We start from the raw sequence: 24,914 nt of genomic DNA, 5'->3' as shown, positions 1-24,914 counted from the left end.
TTCCTATGATACGCTTGAAAACGCGCCGTTTTTGAGTGTCATTCAAAACCTGCCGCTTTCGTGAGACGGGGGCGTATGTATTCGTGCATAGGCGCCATTGCTGGCGGTAAGAAACACATAGACGGCTCATATGCATCGGGTTGCTAGCACAATCGGCAGCCGATGGGGACAAGAACCAAGTTCAGTACTTCTATTAGTAGTAGTCACAAAGCGTCCGGTGCACAATATCCTCGGCTACTTGCACTCGCAAATGCCCTGAGCAGAAATATAGAAACCAGTAAGCGGCCATTATAATTTAGATAACCTGACGGTTGACCTTGGAATGGTTGTTCCAAATTTGAACTTGCGGCAATTACATAGGTCATTGGCGCATTTTTTGGTGATGACAATTCAAGTTGCCAGAGGCTACTGTACTTGAAGTCATGGAGCGATTACCCTGATCCAAGGAGGCTGTTCAATGGGGCTTGAAATATTGCTTCAAGCATCTTCAGGTTTAAATTTAGCATGAACCAAAGAGATCTTCGATTCGATAGCTACTGGCCATTCTCCACCATCTTTCCAGGCCACAGTACTAGTCCTATTGCTATCGCCCAGGCCTTTCATGGTCGCTTTCCTTGCTTTGTTCAAGACCAAAATTTCGAACGTCATTACGGAGCGTTACATCGTGACAGGTCACCGACATGTCGACCCGTCCTCGACCAGTGTCGATGCCTCCGCAGCCAGCAGCGGGCGAGCCCTCCGGAGGCGACGCTAGCAATCGCCAACAAACAACTTCCAAACGCACCAACCGAATTCTCGGTGATTACACCCTCAGCAAGACCCTGGGAGCAGGTTCAATGGGCAGGGTCAAACTTGCGACCCACAACATTACCGGCGAGAAGGTGCGTAGTCGTGCGCTCTAAGAACTTGTTGCTCATAGATGTAGCTTGCTGTCAAAATCCTGCCTCGCACAACGAACACAACAGCCAAAGACGCCAGCAAGGAAATCCGGACATTACGAGAGGCGGCATTGTCAATGCTGCTCCACCATCCCTACATCTGCGGGATGCGCGAAATGATAGTTCACCAACATCACTACTATATGGTGTTTGAGTATGTCAACGGTGGTCAAATGCTTGACTACATTATCTCTCATGGCCGACTGCGGGAGCGCGTTGCTCGCAAGTTTGCTCGACAAATAGCTTCCGCATTGGACTACTGCCACCGAAACAATGTCGTCCACCGTGACCTCAAGATCGAAAACATCCTTATTTCACAGTCGGGCAACATCAAGATCATAGACTTCGGTCTTTCCAATCTCTATGACCCCGCAGCCCATCTCTCAACTTTTTGCGGAAGCCTGTACTTCGCAGCACCCGAACTCCTCAATGCAAAAGTATATACGGGACCTGAGGTGGATGTGTGGTCATTTGGGGTGGTGCTCTATGTCCTCGTATGTGGCAAGGTGCCATTCGACGACCAAAGTATGCCGGCACTTCATGCCAAAATCAAGCGCGGGCTTGTCGAATATCCCGTCTGGCTGAGCTCCGGTGCGTCTTCCTCTGTCTTGCCAGTCCACTTCGTCTAATTTCGACAAACAGAGTGCAAACACATTTTATCGCGTATGCTTGTCACAAACCCTGCCCTTCGCGCACCCCTCTCCGAAATTTTGAACCACCCTTGGATGCTGCGTGGCTTCTCAGGACCGCCAAATCCCCACCTTGTCCGGCGAGAGCCCCTTCGCCCGCAAGACCTTGATCCTCAAGTCGTTCGGGGTATGTCGGGCTTTGAATTCGGCGCTGACGATGCCGAGATTATGGAGAAGCTCACTAATGTTCTCGAATCCGACTCATACTCTCGATCGGTTCGTGCTTGGGAGCGTCGTCGCGGAGGACCTCTTTCAGCTGGACTTTCGGATGCGCCAAGCACATGGGAACCGTTGGCAAATGGTCCTGCATCCGCTTCATCGCTGTCGATTTCGTCTTCGGGTGGGAATACTAGTGATACAGCGAAGAAGCGGCGATTCAGTGGATTTGATTTCTATCGACGCAAATTCCTTGGTTCTCCTTCACCAACACCGAAATCACCTTCGTCACCTTCCCCATCTGCTCCCTCAACCAGTGCCCTCAGTCTTGGCCTCTCTCCAGAAGATCGTGACCCTACGAAGGGTTTCCATCCACTGATTTCCATGTACTATCTGGCGAAAGAAAGGATGGAACGGGAACGCGTCTATGGTACCGGTGTTTTTGCCAGCAGCCAGGTCAGTGTCGGAGATGATACTGCTGGGCCATCTACCAAAGATGAGAAAGATAAGGCTGGTAATAGGGAGAAGGAAAACGATGCGCCAATCAAGGAGAATGGACGATCCGACAAGAAGAAGACGACAGCAGACTACAATATGCCCTTACCACGTTTGCCTGTTCCCGAAACAAGCCACTACTCGGGCATGTCGTATGACCCGAACGCTGCTGCCGATACACAAAGGACAAATGGGGTAACAACTCCTCAACTCAATGGACATGGAGCGGCTAGCCCTACCATTGTGCCCCCGCCAGCTAGTGCCACTACACCCAGCCCAACTGCTGTTTCATTCCATCCACAACCTCGTGCTAGAGATCCAGGCGTTGGGGTTCCGGTTGTGCCACCAAGTCCCGCACCATCCGCAAGAAGACATGAAGTTGCACGACCTTCTGTAGACCGTTCTGAAGAGGGTGCCGCTTCAAGTAGCATCGGGAGAGCGACCACAATCGCTCCAATTAGAGCCCCCCCAGCAAGTACCCATCGGAGAAGTCACAGCTTAAGTCAACGGCCAACGGTTTTGAGAGGCTGGGGAGGCATGTTTGGCGGTGAGAGGGATCGGTTGGAGGAGGAAGGTCCAAGGACAGCCGCTCCTGATATCAGTGGATTCGCTGAGCGAGAGAAGGAGAGGGAACGCGAGAGGGAAAAGGAAACGGAAAAGGAACGGAGGGATGACCATGGATCCATATCTGGTGGTGCAACCCTTGTTCGCAAATTCGGTAGTATGCTGGTTGGAACAGGTCGACATCATGGGGAAGACGGACGACGAACTCCTTCCAAACGCGCAACTATTCTTGGTGGTTTGACACAATCGCCACGAGCCTCGAGGGATGATGGGCCACGAGACAATAAAGCACCGGAAACCGAGAGTGCTCCTCCCAGCGTCATAATCGCACCTCCTCCTGCCGCGAAATCAATAGCTCATAGCCAAAGCCAACCGTTTGGAACGGTTCATCGACGAGCAGCGACTGTTTTGGATCCGGCCGGTCGCGCTGCAAGGCACGAGAGGAGGAGTAGCACTGGAGCGGCTATGTTAAGCGCCTTAGGAAGCGCTGGAGGAGGCACAATTGGACGACATCGGAGACCTTCAACAGGGCAAGGTAGTGGCCGGCCGAAACCCGATCGGTTGTTTGTCAAGGCGGAACAAGACCGCTTAGCGGAGAAACCCGATGAAGAAGCAGCAACCGATGGAGAATATCAGGCTGCGAGAGAGGATTCTGGTCACGAAAACTTGCAATCTGACGATGAACGACAAACTGACAGAGAATTCAAGCCTGTCTTTCTTAAAGGTCTTTTCAGGTTCGATCGTTTTACTTTGATCTCGGAAATCTTGGTTAATAAGCTCTCAGTGTGGCAACGACCTCGACAAAGTCTCCACCAGTTATCAAAGCGGACGTTCGTCGGGTACTCGATCGCATGCAAGTGCAATATCGCGAAAGCAAAGGAGGGTTTGAATGCATCCACCTCCCGTCAATTGATATCTCGTCTATTGAACGCCCTATAACACCTCATCATCGTAATCACCACCAGCAAGCTTCTTCCAGCTCAGGGGAGCCACCAATGTCACCTACGACAAACCGACATACCCCGACATTAGTGAAGAAAGTATCAAAACTTTCTTTCGGAATGCGGCGAGATAAGAGTCGTGACCGTGATCGGTCAGTGGATCGCGAACGAGAACGAGAAGCCGCCAGCCGACCCTCAGGGACTGCAACTTTGACAGCGACCCCCAGTAGCGGATCTTCATCTTTCTTCAACGTGTCATCCAACCAGACTGTCATTCCTACCTCCGAGTCAAAATCCGCAATACCCGCTCCAACAACGAATGGCACGACGGAACCAGATCCCTCATTGGATGTTGATGCGCGACCTCCATCGAGGACAGCAACCCCAGGGTCAACAAAGTCGAAGATGCTTCCTCCCATACCCCGTGATTTTGCTACTTCGCCCGCGCCGATTAGTCCCGCCTTACCCACTGGAGAAGTCGATCGGGAGGTGTTTGAAAGCATGGGGAATAACACTCTCAGTGTACGTTTCGACATCAATATTGTCAAGGCATGTATTTTGTTTCACGATTGTCTCGCTTCTAATCGTTTCAAAAGGTTCCTTGGCTACCTCTCCATGGTATACAGTTCCGCCGCGTCGGTGGGGACGGTTGGCAGTACCAGATGCTGGCGCGACGGGTGCTTACTGAGCTCAAATTATGACCTTTTCCTCCCATTCCGTTTACTGTTTGGGTTCAGCTGTTGTTTATTCACATTTGGCTTTCTATCCGCATTTTTGCCCTTCACTCACTTTTTTTTTCGTACTCATACTGATGCATGCCGCTTTGTCGTCCACCAATGTCTTCTCGGTCACAACTCTCTTTCTACCTCCTTATGCCACTAAGTACCACTCCACGCAACTAGCATAGAATCTCAAATATTTTCTTGAGAGAGACGATTACGGAACAATTTCAAGTTGATCTTGTTTGTCACGGTTTGTCGAGGGCATCCCCAAACCACCATCCAATATCCTTTCAGCATTGACGTGAATGAGCTCTTTATTCATAGATGGCAACGGCCTGTGCAACAGGAAGAGTTGGCATCGTGAAGTGAATGATCTTCTTCCACCGACACTATTCCCACCTGCAACTTTGTCTTGTCTTCATTCTCTCCTGCCATGCATGTGTCGCCTTTGGAATTCGCCACTCTGGTCGAAGCTTTGCTTGAGGCAGCGCTATTCGGGGTTTACGCCGTTCTGTTTGCCACTGTTGTCTACCTCTTCCGCAGCCGGGACCGAAGACCAGCTAATATCATCCTGGCGGGGCTTGTGCTGCAGTTTCTGACCCTCACGGCGGTGCGAAATGCGATAATGCTCTTATTGTCTAACGAGCTCTGACCCCCCCCTTATAGCACTGGTCAACTTCCCTCTATCGGATCTTGCATATCGTGGGATGGCTCAGTCCCCAAGAGGCCGAGGAATTTCTGAGTCAACTGTCGTCGAAGTCTTACTTGGTGGATCTCAGCCTCTCTGGGGCGGTCTTCTGCATTTCAAATCTTCTCGTGGTCAGTCCTTCAAGTAGTCACGTCGCTGCCTTTTGAGACGAAAAGTCACTTGCAATTCATTCCGAATATAGATACATCGAGTCTATGTGGTTTGTTCACGTCGGTTACCGTTCATTATACCAGCTCTAGCAATGCTCCTGGGAGAAATAAGCACGTACCCAGCTTATGTGCTATAACTTATCACTGACGACTTATTGCAGTCTCCGAGATCGTACTTGTGTATTCCGTTGGGAAAACTTGGGCAGGACAATCGTTTGTCCAACTCTTTGCTTTATCCAACCCTTGGGTGACAACTGCTCTGTCAACCTCCATTATGTGAGATCCTTTCTAGTTCTCATAATAATCTGGTGAATTTGTTTGATCAGGATCAGTGTTTACAGCACAGGTGCGCAATTCTAGTGAAAGACATGGGACATCTAGCATCGAAAATCAATCATCGACCACAGTAATCATTTCGTGGAAAATCCTTAGAGTTGCGCGTGTGGTGAAGCTTCATCGAGCCGAGCCGAGCACCACCACATCTCTCACAGTCAGTATCAGACCCGAACAGTATACAGTATCAACTCACCGGGCAAACGTTATGTGTTAGACTGCCCTTGTTAGTATGGCAGAAAGTGCAGCACTTCAAACGTTGCCTGTTTCATCGCTCTACTCCTGATTCTATAATTGACCCAAAGGCAGTGCAGCAACTATTACCCTACTGGTTACATATCAGATTGGCATCGTGGTTCAAGTCATTTTCAACGGAATCGTCCCGGTCATCGCTGGAATTTCGACTGTGTTGATTTACGCCCGTGTTGGGCTCGGGTGGGCCTATGGAGGCAGTGAAGTAATGGACCCGGGGCAGCGATCTACGGAATTGAGGATCAGCTTTGCGCCGGCCCTCACTTTGCCGTTGGACGACATCAATACTGGAGGGGAGGTTGGGCGGAGGCAGAGTAAATGACGTAAGCGCATCAGACTTGGATTGGTCGGCATGATGTCATAGACACGCTTCTCCCGCAGTTGGTTATCGTTCGTTCTTGTACATGGTCGTCTCATTGGATAGCTCGGCCGGCATACTTTTCTCGGTATCGACTGTACACCACTGTCAGGTCCACCGTGACTCTGCATTTCTTCTTCTGCACCCGCGGCGCGGGGGCCGGAACCTCAGCGCGTGGAGCGTAGACTCAGCTTGACGCAGATGGGGTAGGGTGAGTCCGCAACAGACTTCTTATTCGTCTATGCCGATTCGTGCGGGCAAGGTTCCAGCGTCCGCTCAGCGAAGAGTCGCAGACAGGCCCAGGATTTCCCAGGCCTCTCCCTATCATCGAGTTTGACAGATCAGAATAGCGCTCGCAAATTACGCCGAATCTCATGAACATGCATCGCATACGAGCAATATCGACGCACTTAACGTGGTTCACGAGCACAGCAAGTGGCGATGAGCGCCTGGCACACGTTGTGACTAGACCGGCGGATGCGTTTCCGATTCGAGTGAGGTCCAGTGGCGGCAAGATCGGCGGGAGATCATACAGGTTCATAACTTTGTGCAATCAAGGATCCTTTAGCGTTCGAGCGGGAGCCATTTCTTCTTGAATCGAATCAAGAGAACAGGAAGTATGCATGAAGTGGGAACCGATCAGTTGACGCGAATTCGAAACAAACTGAACTGTATACTAACGTAGAAACTCCAAGGCCAGGTACGGAGAAAATAGCGCTCCCTGCAGGCTGACACAGCGCAGATTTGACGGGCATAGCTCTGAGCCACGCTAGCACACAGATACGCCGCTTGTCACGACAACCAAGGTGCAGTCGATGTGGCGGTTGCTGCATCGACGAGAGTACCTCAACTTGATGACATGGTTGCTAACACGAAACGTGCTCTTCTTTTGACAGTGGGGGATGATGGAGAGTTGATCCGAGCGCTGGGATTAGCGGTGGAGATAATTATGTTGCAGAAACCCTCCTTCTTCAAGAAAAAAGGGATAATTGTTGACTGAGTTCGAAGAGATCCCTCCAGTGGTACTTTTGTGTCTTAGGACATCCAGATCGCCCCTACCAGAGCGGAGGACCCTCGTAGTCAAGATCGGAGACCAAGGTTTATCGAAGATAATTGAAGATTTGCCCTACGCGATGCGTATTACGCAGCACTCTGGTTTCTCCGCCAACGTAACAACAGCGCTCGCCAATCATCATGATGTGCGTGATACCACCAGCGCCGCGCCCGCGCCCGAGGAAGACTTGGTGGCCCTTTTAAACAACCATTATGTCCTCACTTTCTTGCGTTCCTCATCTCACCCATTTCATCACCGATTCCGAGTCTCAACATGAACTGTGGCCTGGACATCCCGAAGCGCGTCGCGGTCGCCTGCTCTAACTGTCGCGAGCGCAAAATCAAGGCACGTCCACCCAAGGTTGAATGCATCGTTTACTGACCAGAGAGTAGTGCATAACGGAGTCAAAAGACAAATCATGCATGCGCTGCCACTTCAACGGCATGAACTGCACGTATCTCGCGACGGACAAGCAGCGGGAACGCGCCGTGGTCAAAGCCAAGTTGGCCAAAGACGCAACGCGATCTGGTAGTGGCAGGAAAAAACAACGAGGTCTTTCTTCATCACCTGTGGTGATGGAAAGGCCCGTTTCGCATAGACCAGCTCCATACCCACTTTCTCGTCCCACGCCGCGCATAGCTGTTTCACCTCGGCTGAAGATAGAATCCCACAACGACCGTGATTTCCTCGATTTGGACCTTGATTTGGGTTTCGCTGGTCCCAGTCCACGGCTTAGCTCCCAGCTACACCGCTACTCCGCTCCACCATCCATTTCCGCGTCACCGCTAGCCACTTTCAGCCATCTCCCTTGCTCACCCCAACCTTCTTCGTCTTCTCTCGACTTCTCTGTGCCCACAGAAGTCGAGTTCTACCTCCCCACGCCGATCTACGCCCACCCGTCGCCCACATCATCGACCTACTCTGATCTCCACTCGGGATCTAGTGCTACCACCACTTCTTCTGTATCATACCCAACACCTCCCCCCAGCGGAAGCGCCCTCGCGTTTGACTTTCCCGCATTTGGTTGCCTGCCGCGTCCTCCATCGGCCGATAATTCCATGATGACAGACTACGCGTTCGCAGACGACCTCGCATCCTACGACCTCGCTATGGCGAATTCAATCGGCTTTCCACACCCAGACTCTCCATCGATCTATACCCCACAGGGCTACGAGTACCGCGGGCCGTATTGACCCTTGATGTATTCTGTTCCATTTCACACCGTCCGCTGTTTGCTGTATCGTTATTCCCTTCGGTTCTTGTATTCATATTTATCGCTACCACTTCCATCTGTATCAATAGCACCCAGGAAAGCTTCTTCATCCAGTTCTCAGTGTGTTTGTTAAGTTACAGTTTACTTATACTGATTCAGAACGGTCAATTCAAAGCAATCAATCAATCTTCTCCACCGAAAAACTCGGTCAGAGCGGCCCCGACAAGTGTCGAATGCGTGAGCGTTAGGTCATGGCCTGCGCCGAGCACATCGACCACACGCGTCTCCGGCTTTGCACCGCTCTCAAGCCAGTCGCGCAGTTTGAGGGAGTGAGCTGGCGGGACTGTGCGATCCACCGTGCCCTGTGTGGAATGTGAGTGGGAGTGAATCTGATTTGGTGACTCTGACGTGGATAAACAGCACCCGTTTCCCCGCCCAGTTGTTGCTCTTGAATGCCCAATGCATGCGCACGATGGGGCCCTCCAGCAAAGACGAAGCAACAGCGCGACGATAGCCCGGAAGATGGGTGGCTTGGAGAGGGATGATCTGTACCATATGAGTGAGCAAGCCAAAAATACGCAAATTTTGACCTCTGATATCTGCGGCTTCTCATCTACCGCAGAGGTCTTGATGGGCATGGTCTGCAAATTTATCATGACAAGCACAAAACAAGCCATAGGCTACGCACCCCAAGAAACCGTTTCAAGATTCTGTTCTGGACGAATGCATATTGTCTGTATCCTGAGAACGGCACTGGTCCCTGTGGGAGTTGTTGTAAGATGGCGAAGAGAAAGAAGGGGATCTGCACCTCCAGAGCACCCGCGCTGGCCATTAGGACGACATCTTTCTCCACTAGATGTGGGAACGTCGCGACAAAGGCGGCAGCAATGGCGCCGCCCATGCTGAAGCCAAGCACACGCGTACGCTCCCAGCGGACATACTGCAGGAGAAGGGCAAGCTGAGTTACGTAGAGATTCGCGTCGTACGGTGCATTTTGTGGCGCATCCGAGTAACCGCGGCCGTAAAGATCATAGACAAGGACGTGAAAGCCACCAGCAACAAGAATCGGAACGATGCGCGAGAAAACGATTGCGGGGGTGTTGAGGCCGTGGACAAGGACAACCTGGTGATGTTACTCTCTTCCCAGCTACAGGCCAGCGCACTTACTTTCTTGCCCTCCTTTGGACCAACTATCCAATAGCGAACCTCAATGGAGTTTCCGTGAGTTGACATTTACAGTCGGATGACAAGGGCTCACTCTTCCCATGGGTAAGGTAGCATACCCTCCGCCGCTCGTCCAATCTTCCGGATAGAGCACGCGCACGCGAGAATCGACTGGGAGGTCAGTCAGCCCAGGGTCTATCGCGGCAGGAAGCTCGTTCGAATGCAGCGGCAACGAGCGAAGAGCATATAGCGCGGCGATGAACGATGGGAGGATGTAGGCCAGGTGCGGGAGGTATCGGGCAGTTGCTTCACTCATCGTTTGGTCGCAAGAGTGAGAGAAAGCAAAACGCCGTCTCGGCTGATTCATCTTGTCGGCAGTCCGGGCCGGGGTAAACTGACATGATATCGCCAGAGTATTTTCGGATTCGGCGAATGCAATTTACGGACAATGTTGCATGCTGACCTTCTGCCAGTTTGAGAATGTCATTCGCATCCCGCAATGAAAGAATAATAGGGTTTTTGCGCGAGACCCGAAAGTACTGTAATACTTAGAGGCGGGCCAAATTTCAAAGCAAATTATAGATTACTTCAACGTTTACAGGGCTATGCGCTGTTCGAATCTCGTAGAAACACCCACCCATATTGCCTGACCTCGTCGCCTTTAGTCCCGAAGAACAACTCCGTGTCATAACTCCAGTTCAGGGTTCCAACAATACAGTCTTCCAACCCTCGAATGAATAACTGAGTGTCGCCATCGACGATTGGACTACTTGGCGGAGTTTTGCGTGGCCTGAGCCAGTCCCATGCCGATGTCGAGCTGCCCTCGAATGAAGCTGGATCGACCAGCATGCGAAACTCCCTTAATGTCCGCTCGATGTGGGTGAAGGCCAAGTTTATTGCGCCTTGCACGGACACTCCTTTCTCTGCCTGAATGACGGCGATCAGATTCAGCTGGTTGCCCGCTTGCTGCTCATTGTTGTATGCGAAAACGTCCTATATCAAGTCAAGAGGGCGCGAGAGGGCGTGGTGAGCATACCAGAGACAAGGAAATCAAGTCCGCGGCAAGTCGTTTCAAGTTGACGTTATTGGGGATGGTTTTCAAACCCTCCACCATCTCAACAAGACTGAGTAACATCGGTATGCCGCTGGCATTGCGTCGTAAAGCGATATAATCATCGAGATTCGGAAGAGTGTTGCTGTGGCGGTATACGAGTAAGCGCTCTTGGGCGGCTTTAAACTCGTCGCAGAGCACAGAAAGGGTTTGGCGCGACAAATCGGTTGGCATTGACGCGACGACTTTGGGAAACACACTGCCATACCGAAATTAGACGCGCTCGGAACGGTCCTTAGAAAGACGTACTGCTCGAAAAGTTCGTAATCCTTCCCACATCTCATTCTCGAGGAATGCAGCAGAAGCGCCGTCATAAAGTCCATCGCAAGTCGTAGTTGGCTCGCATCACAGGTCGGGAAACACACCGCTGCCCACAGTCCGGTTTTGAGCGACTTCAGTGCCGACCTCTCGTCGTCGGAGAGGAGCTCTGAGACAAGCCAAGCTTGCTCGGAAGCGGCAGTTACGGTGTAACAGTGGCGGTTAGTGCGGAGAGAGAAAACACGAGTGAGGGCCAGGAAATCGGGGAGCTGCACGCTGGAGGTGGTTGGCATCGATCAGGAAGACTACCTCCCCCCCGAGATGAAGGTGGGAAGGCAGGCACATGAAGGCTCGACTGATGTGGGCAAAACAAGAAATAGGTCAGGGTGACATCAACTCTTTCTTTCCACCACCTTGCATGCTTTGAAACTACCGCCAAAATCGTCGCCTTAGACGCCTGCTACGCGTCTAACCCTTCTGTGGCCACTTCCCCAGCGCTTATTTGCATCGTCTTTCCGCACATGGCCAGCCTCAATTAGTCAAACTTGGGGGTTGCAAAACCACGCGTGTAGTGCAGCATGGACCTGCTATTTGGTACTTAAGTCAACCTTCTTCTGCTACTCGTAAGTCCCCATGGCTTCGAAACTTTTCGGTCGTCGAGGAACGGTCTCTCACAAGGCAAATAACAACTTGCAGAATTTTATCGCCCCCGACACGACACAAGTCTCTACGAGTACCATATCGTCCAGCGACTATGCTCGTCGCTGTAAAGAGCTGATGGCTTTGGCCAAGGATCTTCGCGGGCTCGGGTTAGCGTGTCCTTTTCCCCTATCCTAATCTCAACGTGTCGACAGCGCCGAAAACTTGAAGTTTTTGGACCTTCCCAGCATCACGGTCATTGGTGGACAGTCTGGTAAGAGATTCTTTGACCGTGTGCTCAATTCGACTGACTTTTGAGTAGCTGGCAAAAGCTCCCTTGTTGAAGCCGTCTCCGGAGTGGGTACTTGCAAGACTGCCCATTTCCCAGCCTAATAATACTTGCTATAGATCACCGTTCCCCGCGACAGTGGCACCTGCACCCGGTTCGCCACTCTATAAACCTTTCCTTTTCCATGCATTGATTCTGGATCAGATGCCCTATGGAATGCAACATGTCAAGCTCCACGGCCTCCTGGTCGTGCAACATTTCCCTTCGTATTGATTACGACTCTCGAAGCAGCCCGCGCGAAACACCAGACACAATCCCTTTCGGGAGCACCATCACTAACCCCGCCGATGTCGAAATTTGGCTTCGTCGAGCACAAGCAGCGATACTCAGCTATCCCTGCTCTCACGAGGAACTTTATACCAAAACCAAAGAGGAGCTTCGTGCTGAGGATGACCAGCGTCCACTCTTCTCCAAGAATTCAGTCGTGGTTGATATCAATGACCCCGATGTCACCGGTTCGTTGAATTTCTTTTTGGGAGTTCTGCTCGAAGCTTATGAATCGGTCAAGACATTTGTTTTATTGATCTCCCCGGTCAGCTTCCTCTTCCGACTGGCTTTCACACTCTTACACAGCTATAGGGCTGATTCAGAATGACCGTGAGGAGGTACTCCTGGTCGTTCGCGAACTTGTCGTTTCCCGCATCGAAAGTGACAACACCTTGATTCTTGTTACGCTCCCGATGACTGGTGAGTTCGATTTCCCTTTGATATCGAATGTTGTCTTACGAATTTGCCAGAGGACCTCAAAAATCAAGAAGCAGCGCGTCTCGCACACAACGCAGACCCCAACGGTGAACGGACGATCGGTGAGCTACTACTCTCATCCATGTCAGTGTAGCTGAATCTCAGCTTCCTAGCGGTCCTCACTAAGCCAGACATGCTCACCAAAGGCAACCTTGGACTTCGAAAGACCTGGACCAATATTCTGGAAGGGCGTACAGAACGATTAACCCATGGCTACTACTGCGTTCGCTTGCCAAACGATGACGAACGCCTACAGCATATCCCAAACGTCAAAGCGGAAGAGCGTGCCATGGAATTCTTCAAATCGACGGAGCCTTGGAGTCGGATAACTGACCGGTCACGATTCGGCGTCAACAACTTGACAACATTTCTCAGTGGACTGTTGATTGAGAAGATTGAGCTCAAGTGCGGTTTTTTCTTCTACTCTCATTGATGTACAGTAGACTCAATGCTTGACCAGTTTACCCATTCTTCGGCAGCAGCTTTCGGATCTCGTCGCAGACTATACAAACCGGCTCGAGCGTCTCCCTCCACCCCCGAATAATGATTCTGCTGCCGAGGTTCTTCTTCGCATCAACGCGTTTGTGCAAGAGTATACCGCTGCCGTTTTGGGGAACGGGGAGAAGAAACTCGCTCAAGACTGTCGCCGTTATTATCGGCAGTTCTCAGTCGACATTCGCAAAACATGTCCGCAGTTCATTCCGTTTGTGCAGAGCGGTAATCCTTTGGATTATAATCAGGGTCCGCCAGCAGAACCATGGGACGACGACCTTCCGAGCCCCTATTCGAATCACCAATCTGCGGGAGTAATACATAACTTGGTCGATGTTCGGCGAGTCGTACGCAGGTGTATCATTTTATCTTCCTTCTATGACTATGTAAGCTTATGCGGCGTCAGTTCTGTTGCCTGGGAGCTTCCTACATATACCCCATATTCCGCTACCGAGGAACTTGTTGGACAACGGACCGAGCAATGGCGCGAACCCTCGCTTCGCTGTTTCGATAACATCGTGACCACTTCGCACAAGTTCCTAGGGGACCTTACGAAGAAGCACTTTAATCAATTCTCCGCGTTGGAAGAGTATATTCGGCAAGTACATAGGCACTGGATATGTATACTCCTTGCTGACGGCACCTTTAGGACCATCATCGACACCGAAATCAATAGGTACAGGGTGCTAGCACTCGACACATTGGAGAAAGTTCTCGAGATTGAATCACAGCCGCTCTTCACGCATAACAAAAACTTGTTCATCGCGGAGAGCAAGAAATGGAAGGCGCATTACCTCGGGCGGCGGACCCCGTACCAGTATCACGACGAAACGGAAGAGTATGACGAAGAACTCACGCTCATGGCGAAGGTGCGGGCGTACTGGCAGATTGCGTACCAGGTTTGTTCTGTTAACATGACTGGCGACATAGTTTCATTGTTGATGAGGTTTCAAGCGAATTGTCGACTACGTTCCCCTCACAATCGAACATGAATTCAATCGGCGGCTAGTGGAGGGGTTGCACCATGCTCTGTTGGGAACACTGGTCAAAGGGGAGGATGTCGAAGGGCGCATGCGACGGCTCCTTGCAGAGAACCCAGAGATCTCCAACAAGCGGAGCTCTTTACGAGACCAGTTGAAGAAGTTGAATGAGATTCAGCGTCGATTTGAGCAACTCCAATGATCAAGGTACCGTTGGAGACCGAGCGAGGGTTGGCAAGACCCAAGCACTTGTCTTGTCTAGTTTAAAATATGTTGTTGAATTTGACATGCTACATCGACAGAATGGGGTTGGAACCCTGTAAGAATAATACATTCCGCGCGGGGCACCTCGAGAAGGACTGGATTTGGAATTTCTGGGACGTGTGACGATCCATCAAACACCTTCTTCATGAGCGATTTAACAGTTTTGGTGTCCCCTATTCCCCAACTTGCCTATTCTTCCCCCCCTTCCCCACTCGCTGCCCGCCGCAAGCGCAGCCCATCGCCAATCATGGTCACTTTGGAATCTGACGCTCCAGAAACCTCAGAGACGGTAGCGCGAACTGCTGGGCCCGCAAGCGACCCAGCATTGCTCAGCCCTCCGATAAACACTTGGAAGTCTCGACCACAGTCGAGGAATGAGGTCAGACCACGGCCGCGACATGCACCGACCCGCTCCCAAAGCGCACCACCCTCCCAGACAGCATTTGTCCGCGCGCCGATGGCTGAACGGCCATTTGAAAGCAACCTGGACCAGCCAATGTCCGCAGGAGTCGCTGAGCAATTCGGCAGAAATCCTCCCAGGCCACCAAGGAGAAACCACACGATGTTCGGGGCGGGCTACATGCATGTTTCAGAGGGAATGACAATGCGCGGAGGGGAGCTGGTGCGACCACCCCCGCCCTTGCGTGCGTTTTCCATTTTTTCACTACGGAGAACCGAATGCTGAATCACAGAATAGTACGACCGACTACTTTTTGGCGGCGGGCGCATCGTTCTGGTGTTGCTGCAGCATCCTACTCTCCTGCTTCCCATCTCATCCGACGCTCAACATTTATTGCCGCTGGACTTCAATTTGACGCGCCAGTCCACGACCTCAGCGCTCTCGGAGTCGAGAGTCGTATTACGGGCGAAGAAGGCATCACCAGGCCCAGTCCTCGTGTAGTGGAAATACCTCAGGCATTTGAGCTCCTGAATATCTGACATCTGTGCCTCGCAGCAGGGGCCCGTTGTCCCCATCGTTCCTCAGTCGGACACCTCCCTCTCCACACTCCTTACTGTTTACGCCTTTTGGCCACCATCTATTCACATCTCCCATCGCATCTATCTTCACCACACGCATCCAAAATTTTAAAACCGAGCTTAGCGGACCCATACCACCATCCTTTGTACTCTCTAGCTGCCATTACTTATCTGGTCTTTCTGGGTTTCATTAGGCCTACTACATCGCTCGTTACCTCGACACTTATATAATTGGTATGATTGATATTTACGAGATATAGCGCTCCGCAATTATATCAACTGACTTTGAAAGCGTTCGGAGTAGGTACTATTGTGAGTAAACACTTGTGCCGAAAAAGGCAATAAACGCCATCTGCCCGATATAGGAATTCTCGATAAGCCTCATCCTTGTCACCGCACATTCCGTTTATCATCCGGTATGAAGCCCCCCTGCACAGTGCATATATAACTCGGCTCTATTAAGGAACAATGATGGAGGCTGTTATTTAGCATCTTCAATAAGCTAAGTATATGTCTAGTTGGATTCACCTCTGAATCGCGGGCCACGATCCGTGGCATGGTTAAAGCTTACATTTTGCCCTGACAGGTTATTTTTATCTCGCCATTCAGATGCCTGCAGTAATCCAAGGCATTAAATTACCAATTGTAAGTATCAGTGGTATGCAACAAGTCCAAAGTTGAATCAGTAATTATAAGCACATATCCTGCTACTTACTATAAATTTCATGGACGAATGAGACGCTGTGCGAAAATTATCTTATCTTTTTGATCACCGTGACTCATTGCCAAGCCGACGTGCCACGTGAAATGACTGCCCCCTCAGCCGCATTCGTCCATGGTCTCACGTCTGTGGTTGGCCTCCGCGGATGCAAAAATGCCTCCTGGGAACGACACAAATGGCAATTCTCTCACACGTTGGAGCGGAGGGCTGAGCGATGCCCAGCGCTGCGTTTTGGGGGTGATATCCCGAACATCTGGGTCGTTCGTCAGGTGAGAGCATCAGCATCCCCTCACTAAAACCTGAATAATAATCCAGGCACCTTTAACATCGTATAGACCTTCTCGGGAAACAGCGAAGACACGCTTTCAACAGGCACATTCAGTCGATTTCGAATCAATTGTGTGCTTCACGATGCAGGTATCCTGCGTTGAGAGTCTCCTTGGCCCTTCCTACTCCACTTCTCATTAAACATACGACGAGACCGGGTCTTGATCTGGACACCTCAATCCAGCGACTCCGCTCGCCAATTTCTCGTCGCCCAAATGGACCCACCAACTCAAACAGGCTCTCCGCTCTGCACACCTTTGAATACGGGATTATACAGTTGCGCTCCCGCGCTATCTGCCCCCAGAATAAAAAGCGCCCTGTTGGCTGCGGCGGATTTCCACACCTACCCACGGTTGGGACCTTTTTTTACACGCAATGTTCCCTCGAGAACCATCCGGCGACTGGGTTTAGTTTGGGTCTCCCGGAACCGGCCGTAATGCATATATATGGCCTTTCACTCCCTCGCGCGGAATCAGTCATCGTACCCGCTTTCATCGTACCATCTCCAGCGGTCACCGAAATGGTCTCCTACCATCTCCCCACCGATGCCGAGGCAAGCATGATTCACGACATCAAAGAGCTGTTCGCAATGTCTTTCATTGGCTTTGGCCTATCGACGATGTGGGTGGAATGCGATGTCTCTGCCGGCCTGAATTAATCCTCGCTAGCATCTTTGGCATTTCGATGTTACAGACATACCTCTACTATCGTCACCATGCGTCTGGGGATGGTCGCGGAACTAAACTCACTGTAAGCAACTTTTGTCTAACTTTCTTCTGACTTAACCTCTGTCAACTAGGTGGCGATTCTCTATGTCCTCAACTCTATCGGGACGATATTCATCGCCCATTCCTTGTACACCTATTGGGTCGGTCTCGTTGCTGTTTTCCCAAAGCCGTCCGTAACAATCTGCGCAGATCCTTAACTTCAATAAGCCTCCCGAGGTCGAGGATGATATTCCCTGGTATGTTCAAACTAACAGGGCCGACTCTGACTAAACCTATCTGACAGGAGCATGACGGTACGAAATAACTGCATGCTCACTGGCACCAATGACTGATTCAAGTATCCAGGCGGAGAAGATTTGCGTCGTAAGTAATCTAGCGTCGCATTATAAGCCGTTTGAAAAAGAACCCTCCAGACTTTTATTGCTCTTATCGCTCAATGGTATCCCTTTGGTCTAGTAAAGTAAACTCTCCTCTTATTTCCATCAGTTTCTACGCTCGCATGATTTGGCAAGGTAATCCGTCGATACTACTCAGCAGTCGTTCAAACTAATAATCATTTAGACAACTACAATAGGCTCTTACCCTCCATCATCGTGTGTCTCATGTCCTTTCCGTGTCGCCCTAAAACTTCCTGTAGGTATTCCTTGCCTTAATTACGTTCGCGCTTGGTATTGGTACGTGCGAGTGATTCATGCACATTCCCATCCCGCTTAGAAAACCTCTCAGCTTCTTCCGCACGCCTGTATGTCCCCGACAGCTTCTGTGTCTTTCCAGCTTGTACATCATTGACGCCGACCCAGCTTCATAAACCCGTTGGACACATCGCGCGGCTTTCTCATTCTCACGGGCATGGGCCACGGTCTCGCCGCATTCACCAACTTTATCATCTCGATTTGCCTATGTGCCTGGTTGTTTGTACGAAGGAAGGGCTCGAGTATTTATGGGAGCTCAAGCGAATTCGGGTATCTCAATCCCTTCTTGCGTTTACTCCCGCGTTACACGTTTCTAGACTGGCCAAAATCGTAGATACCCTACTGTTATATTTCATTAGTCGAGGTATGACCCACAAATTCTGTGAATTATTTTACTCACCCAGAACTAGGGGTCCTGACTGCGTACGCGTCAAACTCGCCTCTGATCACACTCATGACAGCATGATCCAGACTATCGCAGCTCATCTTTCTCTCACTCGACCTCCGTTATCCGGATGAGAAATACATGATTCCCTGGCACCAAGCGGTTGGTAAACGTATGTCTCCCGGGTCTATTTCTCTCACAGTTTCTGAATTGAAAATGTAGTCTACGTGAACTCGGTCCTCGCTGCCCTCAATATGCGACCCAAGAACCCAGCGTGGGCCAGGGGTAGCACAGAGGACACCACCACCTTTGACGGCCGCATTTCCACTAATGCTGACAAACTGGAGCCCAGCCACGAAAAGAACGATCCGGAGGCGATATAAGCTGTCGGACTACCCCGAAGGCGGACTCGGTCTTATAATTCCTTCTCCTTCCCTGCTACCGATTCGCTGTTGTTTCCCAACCAATACCTACGTTCCGCTCGTTATAGACATTCCAGCAGTCTGGCATACGCATCCATTGTCGCACTACAAAGCAAAAAGAAATGAGTAAAAAAAATGGAACGCATGCAGCGGCCAACTCACCGATGCGTCTGAGCCGACTGCTTGGCAACTAGTGGCCTGAGCATTTTGGGACAAATACCGCGTAATTGCTCCACGACGTTGGTGCACCTTTCCCCAACCGACTTCAAGCGCCGCATCTTCCAAACTCGGACGCCAGTACCCTCAACTTCTGTTTCGTATGCAGCAATATGATGCACAGGGTCTACAATCCCCCAGCTTTTGACGGTAACCGTGTGCGAGAAAAAACCAAATAGCACTGGGACACGTTCCACAACAGTAAAATAGTCGCGTTGCAGAATGTTGTCGTTGACAGGGAAATCGTTTCGGTCAGGCAGTCCACGGAGAGTGCGAAACAGGGGAAGGTTATCTGCCGCTAGAACATTTTCGAGATCCAGGTAAACGAAGTCCGTGTGGTGGTGAATGAAGTTCATCGTCCCACTTGCGTCATGAGCTCGAGTGCCTTCAACAAAGCGCTTGATACTTGGGCCGTTTTCAGGTAGGACAACCGGACCAACATCGTGCAATGGATGAGACAGCACAACCGAATAGTCGGAGCTGAATTGGGGGCCTTTTCCAAGCATCTCGACGCCGCAGGTGAGGAGCTCTTTTGCCGCTGCCGCCTTCAGCAAATTCATCTCCTCCTCCAAATAGCCACACAAGACCTCTGCATCAGGAATCAACGCTCTGTCAGTGCAAATGGCGACATTCACGTTTTCGGCATAGCTGTAAACCGCAAATGCCACCCCAATAGTGTTCAACCCAAGAGGATGGCATCGGACATTCTTGACTCGGGTGCCCTCCAGATGAACTGGTACCATTGGTCCCAGATGAACTGGTACCATTGGTCCCTTCATGTTGCTGACATAGCAAGAGACATTTCGGGCATCGGCGGCAATGACGGACAGCCGGCGGGCAGTCGGAAGAGCACCGACGACGCCAGCAAATGTCGATGCAAGCCAGGAACGATATCCAGACTTGGCCTCGTCCATCGTCTGTCGTACTGTCACGAACCGTTTCGCAATGTCGTCAATGTTGGTTGGAATAGGGACGTTCAGGTCACCAAGATGAGTGCCGAGGACCACATCCGGAGTTCGTGAAGTAGGCACAAACATGTCAACAGGCAGTTTACACTGTATTGGCCGGTCACAACTATCATCTGCGTTGCGTAAATGAGTCCGGAGTACCCCTGCAACGACAGTCAAAACGACGTCGTTGACTGTTCCACCTCCAAGAGAAGCGGTAAGAGTTTTGAGTTCGGAGAGATTCCATGGAGATTGTAGCCAGGCCATTGAGGTTGACTGGAGGGGTTTCATGCACTTGATTGCACTTAGAGGTTCGGGCCGGCTGTCCAGATGTCGAAGATCGACCAAGCGCGAAAATAGACTCGAGGTGGAAGCAAGACTCTTGGGAAGACGTCGAGGCATTATCACGCTCCGAGGATCGTTCCCGCACGCAAGGAGAATATCGGTGAGACCCCGACCATCGGTGATGGCATGATGGACACGAGTGAATAGAAGACTTCCTCTATCCGGAGGTTGGATGAGAGTGATCTCCCAAGGAGGTCGAGTGGCATTAAACACAGTAGAACTGTTACGCTCAAGTAACCCGCGAAGTTCTGTATAACCGGCCCCGGGAGCCAAACTATGTTCATGGACGTGCTCATCCAGATCGAAATGCTGACATGGCTCCCAATATGGTGTTCTTGGAGTTAATATTGGCGTAACGAGACGGTGGGACATGCGCGGAATGGCAAGTAGGCGTAGTCGAATAAGTTTCTTGAGTTGTGGGAGCGACATTCTGCCCTCAAGCTCAATGGAGGAAGGAATCATCGGATCCCGCATTCCAATAAGAAGACGGTCTGCCGCAGGAAGGAAGTCATTAACCTTGTCATGGCTCAAGATAGTCGTATAGAGAACTTGATTCCGGATTAGTGCCGGTTCCAAGCAAGAAGAAAGACAGTCACCAGAAGCCCATGTTGCGACAGCAGCAATCGTTGTTGCCCGCGAAGAAGTCGTGAGCGAGGTGATGGATAAAATTACACCTAGGAACGCAAACGAGGCGGACATAAAGCGCTGCCGGTTCCGAGAGGTGCTCATTGTCTCCAATGTCCGAGTTTTGAGATAAAATATAGAATACCAGTCTATGAAGCTGACCACGTCCTATATAGGCCATTTCAGAAAATTAGTATCAGGAGGGTAAATCACGCACCAGAGCCATTCGAGCAGGTAAGGAATTCTCCGCCAGCCTTGTTGGAATCCACCCACCAGGAGTGTTGCAGGTGACCAGCCGCCATTCTGTCTGTCCATCCGATAGATCGGTTATATTTTCGACACAAGAATAGCGCCCTTTGACGACGCCCTTTTCTAGGTCAGAGTCATCCAAGTCAATTGGGATGTGGACCACCCATCTGAGCCAGGTCAAAAGTTGTAGTGGAGCGCAAAACAAAGCGAACGGACCCGGACCGAGCTTCTGCGTCTAAATGCGTCACTTGGAGGATGGTAAACACACGCGGCGCTATCGGTGAAGGAAATCTATAGAGCGCTTTCCAAATTGACGCAGTTGGGGATAGCTTTTTGACCAAAGATATCTCATCTATCTCGTGAATATACCTGATTGCAGAGACTCAGGATTTGGACATGAAAAGAAACTAGAAAACGCACGCATCGTTGAAAGCCTTCTTGACCAACATCCAATCATCTCCCAGCATGGCAGAAAATTGGTCGAATGGCAACGAGTGCCTGCTTACGCGCGAGTGCCACGGGCCTCCGTCAGGGAAAACCTTATGGGCCGTCTGCACGAGACCGTCGTAGAACGTTCTGCCTTGTTTCCATGTATGAGAGTCAAGGATGAGCTCTTTCGCCTCTGTGACAATTTGGCTGTCGGGTGGAATATTGGTCAAGGTGAGTGGTTCGACGAGGATCATCGTAGTGAAAAACGATAATGGACGTTGTTATAAGGGAGGCGGGAGTAGCCATATTGCGCGAAACATTGCGACCATGATTGGGGCGGTGGATACCGTGATGCGACAAGTCGTGGTGGTGACGATACGTATGTCGTATTCAGTATGAGCAGCTGCGCTGTTTTACTGGGAGCCCTCTAGTCGAAGCATTCAGTGAGATGAGGATTTCTGGCACAGAAAAGCGAAATGTCACACTGTGACTGCGGCTTCAAATCACGTGTTCATCCCCGACCAGTGGCTAGCGAATGTGGAATTATCAATTCATAGGTACATTAAGAGATTACACAAATTGTATACTAATAGAGTTCGAGAACGAATATTCGAAAGAGTTCGCTTGTCCAACAGGAAGGAAGCAGTAACGGACGTGAGAGAGGGAAGGTATAGAGTGTCTGTGGGGGTGATAATCGATCGTACATATTCATGATGTTCCATAGAGCCACTGCGACAGAGTGAGGCAGCCTTCAAGGCGAAGATAGATGCAGGGCATAGATCCGTGGGTGTCACATTTTAGTTACCACGAGCCGTCTTGTGGAGCACGAGGAGCGCCACCATACATCGCAGCCCATTCCTCTTCGGTCTGCAACATATATTGCGGCGAATCATAGGGATTCGAGGGGGTGGGGCAGGCGATGCGTGGTTCGGCAAGGGCAACAGGGGCATTAACATCGTATTTGCAGCTCGGTGAAGGAGCAAAACTGGCGGATGACGGTGGACTGGGGTAGTATGGCGAAGGGGGGAAACCAGCTGACGAGGGTGGCGAGCCTCCATAGTTATAGCTCGGCGGGTAAGGCATGGAGCGACCTTGCACTGGAGGATACCCGAGCATGGCATTGTCATACTCTTCGTCTTCGCATGTATCAACAGGCTCAATCTCTAGCTCAGCGCCAGAGAGAACCAACATGAACCCATCTCCGCGGCGTGGTTCGGCCGCTGGAGGAACTCCAGCACGTTGTCGCCATTGATTGACCTCGGCACGAAGAGCTTCAGTCTCCGAATGAAGCATCCGCAGTTGTTGAGAGGCAAGAATACGCTGTTTGCGTGAGTTGTGAATGTAAGCGATCGATGATTTGGTGATTGCTATCCGGGAAGGACGGCGGACACCAGCAAGGTTAGGAAGGAGAGTGGAGAGTTCCTGTCCAATGCAGGTGAGCAATATTACATAGTATATGTGCAAGGATACCGACCAAGATACGCGCATTCAGTCTGTCCCGGCGTTGTCTTTCAACCGCATTATGTGAGGCCCGACGAGCGGCTGTGTCGAGACGCTGTTTCTCGCGAGCAGCTTCAGAGTCATCGCCGCTGTCCTCGGAGCCTCGTCGGGCAAATTGACCAGGGAAGTCTTCAACATCCAGATCTGAGATGGGTGAAATTGTAAGCGAAGGGAGCATCATGGGCCGGAGACTTCTTGGCTGCGCAACAACCAAAGGAGAGGAATGATGGTGCATTTGGGAGGTCGACATGGGTGAGGAATGCGTAAAAGTGTCGTCGAGACGAATGTTTTTGGAGGGAGTCGTGAGGTTGTGAAGTGGTAGAATGACGCCGCAGGTGTAAAAACTGGCGGACGGAAAGCCTAAAGATTAAAACTAGAGTGGTGTGGTTGACCCTACTCCAGAGGGAGAACTTGAACTAGCAAGAAAGTATGAATAAAGATGACCCGAGGTTCGGCGAAAGTTGGAAGAAATTGAAGAACGAATGAAGGCCTAAAGCTCGGGAGGACTCGTGAAGGGAGAAATGGGGGGAAGTGGGAGCAAGCGTTTTGAGTTAGCCTTTATAAGTAGATGTTCGGGAATGGCAGCTGTTGATGCGCCAAGAACTGTGATTGTGCACGGTTGATGGGGTAGATCCTTTGGGCAAGTTAACACTCCAAAACATGATAGCGATTGCAGTCATCGTGCAAGACGTGGAGATGCTTAGACAAGTGACCCACTTCTAAGGGAAGACACGAGCACTACGACCCGATAACGAGTAGCATTGTGGTTGTCGTCTACCAAATGAGTTGCCTGAGAGTATATCAGACTATCAGTCGAATTGTACTCACCGTGGCTTATTTGGTGAAATGATATGAGCGTCAAACAGCTCTCCGTGATCAACCTCTGACACTGGCAAGATAGTCCGGACAAAAGTGCATTGCAGCAAAAAAATGGCGTGATGTCTCCGTTTGGCGGAGCTGACGAGGTCTGGATTGTCTATATCCCCGCCGATCCGTGCATCGCTCCTGACTGTGGGTAGGAGGAGAAGTGAAATCTAATCTCTGGTAACATCTAAGGTTCTGAATGGAGGAGCATGCAGGACTACTTACTAAACGATGGCTACCCGTGCCTTCTCCAATCTGTCGCAAGTCCCTCAAGGCCACGAATCCTGGTCTCCACCGGCCTTCTCGTTCATTTCCGAGTCCTCGACGACAGGCTCAATCCAATGGGCAGGATAAATCAGAAAACAATCACAAGGCACTCCCGGGCTTGTCGACAAAGGACACTTGAACGAGGGACCACCAGCTGTGCCCACAAATAGCCTAGGAACAATCGCATGAACAACCTCTTGGAGTAAGTAGTCCTCGTACCTTCAACAGGGCCAGTTGCAGTCCCTGGATGGCCACTGACAACAAAAGGCTGCGGACATTGGTTCCGCTGTTCATCTAATTTCAAGCCGACTATTTTCACGAGGTCACCACTCGGGGTTTGTCAAGGGACTCGGAACTAGGGTACAGTACGTAGCCAGTTGTGTCCATGGATATGTTTCGAGACATCATGAACACTCAAGAAATAGAGCAAGCCTGAAAGTGTTGACACTGTTGAGAGTCGGAAAGCAAAAACTTTGGATCAAGCTTCACGATCACGTGAAACGCATTGACTCAGATATCGATATCACCTCCGCCCAACATCCAGACGAAATTCGGGAAATAAATCATTCGCTCTCGGGATACCCATCAAGATTCCTGGCCGAGGGTTGGAAGTGGATAATAGTTCCGCGATGCGTACAGGCACACT

General features: G+C 50.9%; 9 protein-coding genes across 9 annotated transcripts; 5 read left to right on the top strand and 4 right to left on the bottom strand.

Annotated features, from left to right (window-relative positions):
• Positions 1 to 680: 680 nt before the first annotated feature.
• MIND_01309700 (Non-specific serine/threonine protein kinase) lies at positions 681 to 4,484 on the top strand (the record flags this gene model as incomplete). The annotated part of the gene is made up of 5 exons (XM_037369556.1): positions 681 to 881; positions 926 to 1,529; positions 1,581 to 3,576; positions 3,627 to 4,336; positions 4,380 to 4,484. The coding sequence occupies 5 exons, from the start codon at positions 681 to 683 to the stop codon at positions 4,469 to 4,471; spliced, it is 3,603 nt and encodes a 1,200-aa protein (XP_037214054.1). The 3' UTR covers positions 4,472 to 4,484.
• Positions 4,485 to 4,938: 454 nt separating this feature from the next.
• Positions 4,939 to 6,270, top strand: MIND_01309600 (uncharacterized protein; the record flags this gene model as incomplete). The annotated part of the gene is made up of 8 exons (XM_037369555.1): positions 4,939 to 5,115; positions 5,172 to 5,324; positions 5,396 to 5,474; positions 5,525 to 5,639; positions 5,690 to 5,709; positions 5,771 to 5,853; positions 5,914 to 5,954; positions 6,006 to 6,270. The coding sequence occupies 8 exons, from the start codon at positions 4,939 to 4,941 to the stop codon at positions 6,268 to 6,270; spliced, it is 933 nt and encodes a 310-aa protein (XP_037214053.1).
• Positions 6,271 to 8,755: 2,485 nt separating this feature from the next.
• Positions 8,756 to 10,089, bottom strand: MIND_01309500 (Hydrolase-4 domain-containing protein; the record flags this gene model as incomplete). Its single annotated transcript, XM_037369554.1, has 6 exons — positions 9,832 to 10,089; positions 9,741 to 9,779; positions 9,262 to 9,696; positions 9,164 to 9,214; positions 8,982 to 9,119; positions 8,756 to 8,935 (listed from the first exon to the last, which is right to left on the bottom strand). The coding sequence occupies exons 1-6, from the start codon at positions 10,051 to 10,053 to the stop codon at positions 8,756 to 8,758; spliced, it is 1,065 nt and encodes a 354-aa protein (XP_037214052.1). The 5' UTR covers positions 10,054 to 10,089.
• Positions 10,090 to 10,340: 251 nt separating this feature from the next.
• On the bottom strand, positions 10,341 to 11,399 carry MIND_01309400 (uncharacterized protein; the record flags this gene model as incomplete). Its single annotated transcript, XM_037369553.1, has 3 exons — positions 10,341 to 10,730; positions 10,774 to 11,047; positions 11,098 to 11,399. The coding sequence occupies 3 exons, from the start codon at positions 11,397 to 11,399 to the stop codon at positions 10,341 to 10,343; spliced, it is 966 nt and encodes a 321-aa protein (XP_037214051.1).
• A 340-nt stretch (positions 11,400 to 11,739) lies between these two features.
• On the top strand, positions 11,740 to 14,512 carry MIND_01309300 (uncharacterized protein; the record flags this gene model as incomplete). Its single annotated transcript, XM_037369552.1, has 12 exons — positions 11,740 to 11,915; positions 11,961 to 12,019; positions 12,068 to 12,102; positions 12,154 to 12,188; positions 12,239 to 12,549; positions 12,603 to 12,626; positions 12,674 to 12,781; positions 12,832 to 12,900; positions 12,952 to 13,243; positions 13,299 to 13,685; positions 13,737 to 14,229; positions 14,285 to 14,512. The coding sequence occupies 12 exons, from the start codon at positions 11,740 to 11,742 to the stop codon at positions 14,510 to 14,512; spliced, it is 2,217 nt and encodes a 738-aa protein (XP_037214050.1).
• Positions 14,513 to 14,719: 207 nt separating this feature from the next.
• MIND_01309200 (uncharacterized protein) lies at positions 14,720 to 15,513 on the top strand (the record flags this gene model as incomplete). The annotated part of the gene is made up of 2 exons (XM_037369551.1): positions 14,720 to 15,218; positions 15,272 to 15,513. 2 exons carry the CDS (start codon positions 14,720 to 14,722, stop codon positions 15,511 to 15,513), a joined length of 741 nt encoding a protein of 246 aa, XP_037214049.1.
• A 1,523-nt stretch (positions 15,514 to 17,036) lies between these two features.
• Positions 17,037 to 18,788, top strand: MIND_01309100 (uncharacterized protein; the record flags this gene model as incomplete). Its single annotated transcript, XM_037369550.1, has 16 exons — positions 17,037 to 17,221; positions 17,269 to 17,350; positions 17,400 to 17,468; positions 17,518 to 17,564; positions 17,612 to 17,621; positions 17,674 to 17,691; positions 17,742 to 17,767; positions 17,815 to 17,840; positions 17,890 to 17,921; positions 17,966 to 18,002; positions 18,055 to 18,070; positions 18,129 to 18,290; positions 18,338 to 18,384; positions 18,431 to 18,443; positions 18,492 to 18,577; positions 18,628 to 18,788. The coding sequence occupies 16 exons, from the start codon at positions 17,037 to 17,039 to the stop codon at positions 18,786 to 18,788; spliced, it is 1,017 nt and encodes a 338-aa protein (XP_037214048.1).
• A 101-nt stretch (positions 18,789 to 18,889) lies between these two features.
• Positions 18,890 to 21,891, bottom strand: MIND_01309000 (uncharacterized protein; the record flags this gene model as incomplete). The annotated part of the gene is made up of 6 exons (XM_037369549.1): positions 18,890 to 18,932; positions 18,990 to 20,883; positions 20,932 to 21,127; positions 21,177 to 21,375; positions 21,425 to 21,577; positions 21,629 to 21,891. 6 exons carry the CDS (start codon positions 21,889 to 21,891, stop codon positions 18,890 to 18,892), a joined length of 2,748 nt encoding a protein of 915 aa, XP_037214047.1.
• Positions 21,892 to 22,438: 547 nt separating this feature from the next.
• MIND_01308900 (Macrophage erythroblast attacher) lies at positions 22,439 to 23,387 on the bottom strand (the record flags this gene model as incomplete). The annotated part of the gene is made up of 2 exons (XM_037369548.1): positions 22,439 to 23,059; positions 23,112 to 23,387. 2 exons carry the CDS (start codon positions 23,385 to 23,387, stop codon positions 22,439 to 22,441), a joined length of 897 nt encoding a protein of 298 aa, XP_037214046.1.
• Positions 23,388 to 24,914: the final 1,527 nt, after the last annotated feature.

The sequence above is a fragment of the Mycena indigotica genome (genome assembly GCF_014461135.1).
Source record: "Mycena indigotica strain 171206Taipei chromosome Unknown Mind.scaff0014, whole genome shotgun sequence".
NCBI classification, from domain to species: domain Eukaryota; kingdom Fungi; phylum Basidiomycota; class Agaricomycetes; order Agaricales; family Mycenaceae; genus Mycena; species Mycena indigotica.
Note: the sequence above shows the minus strand (reverse complement) of the source record. Positions and strands in the feature narration are given on the sequence as shown.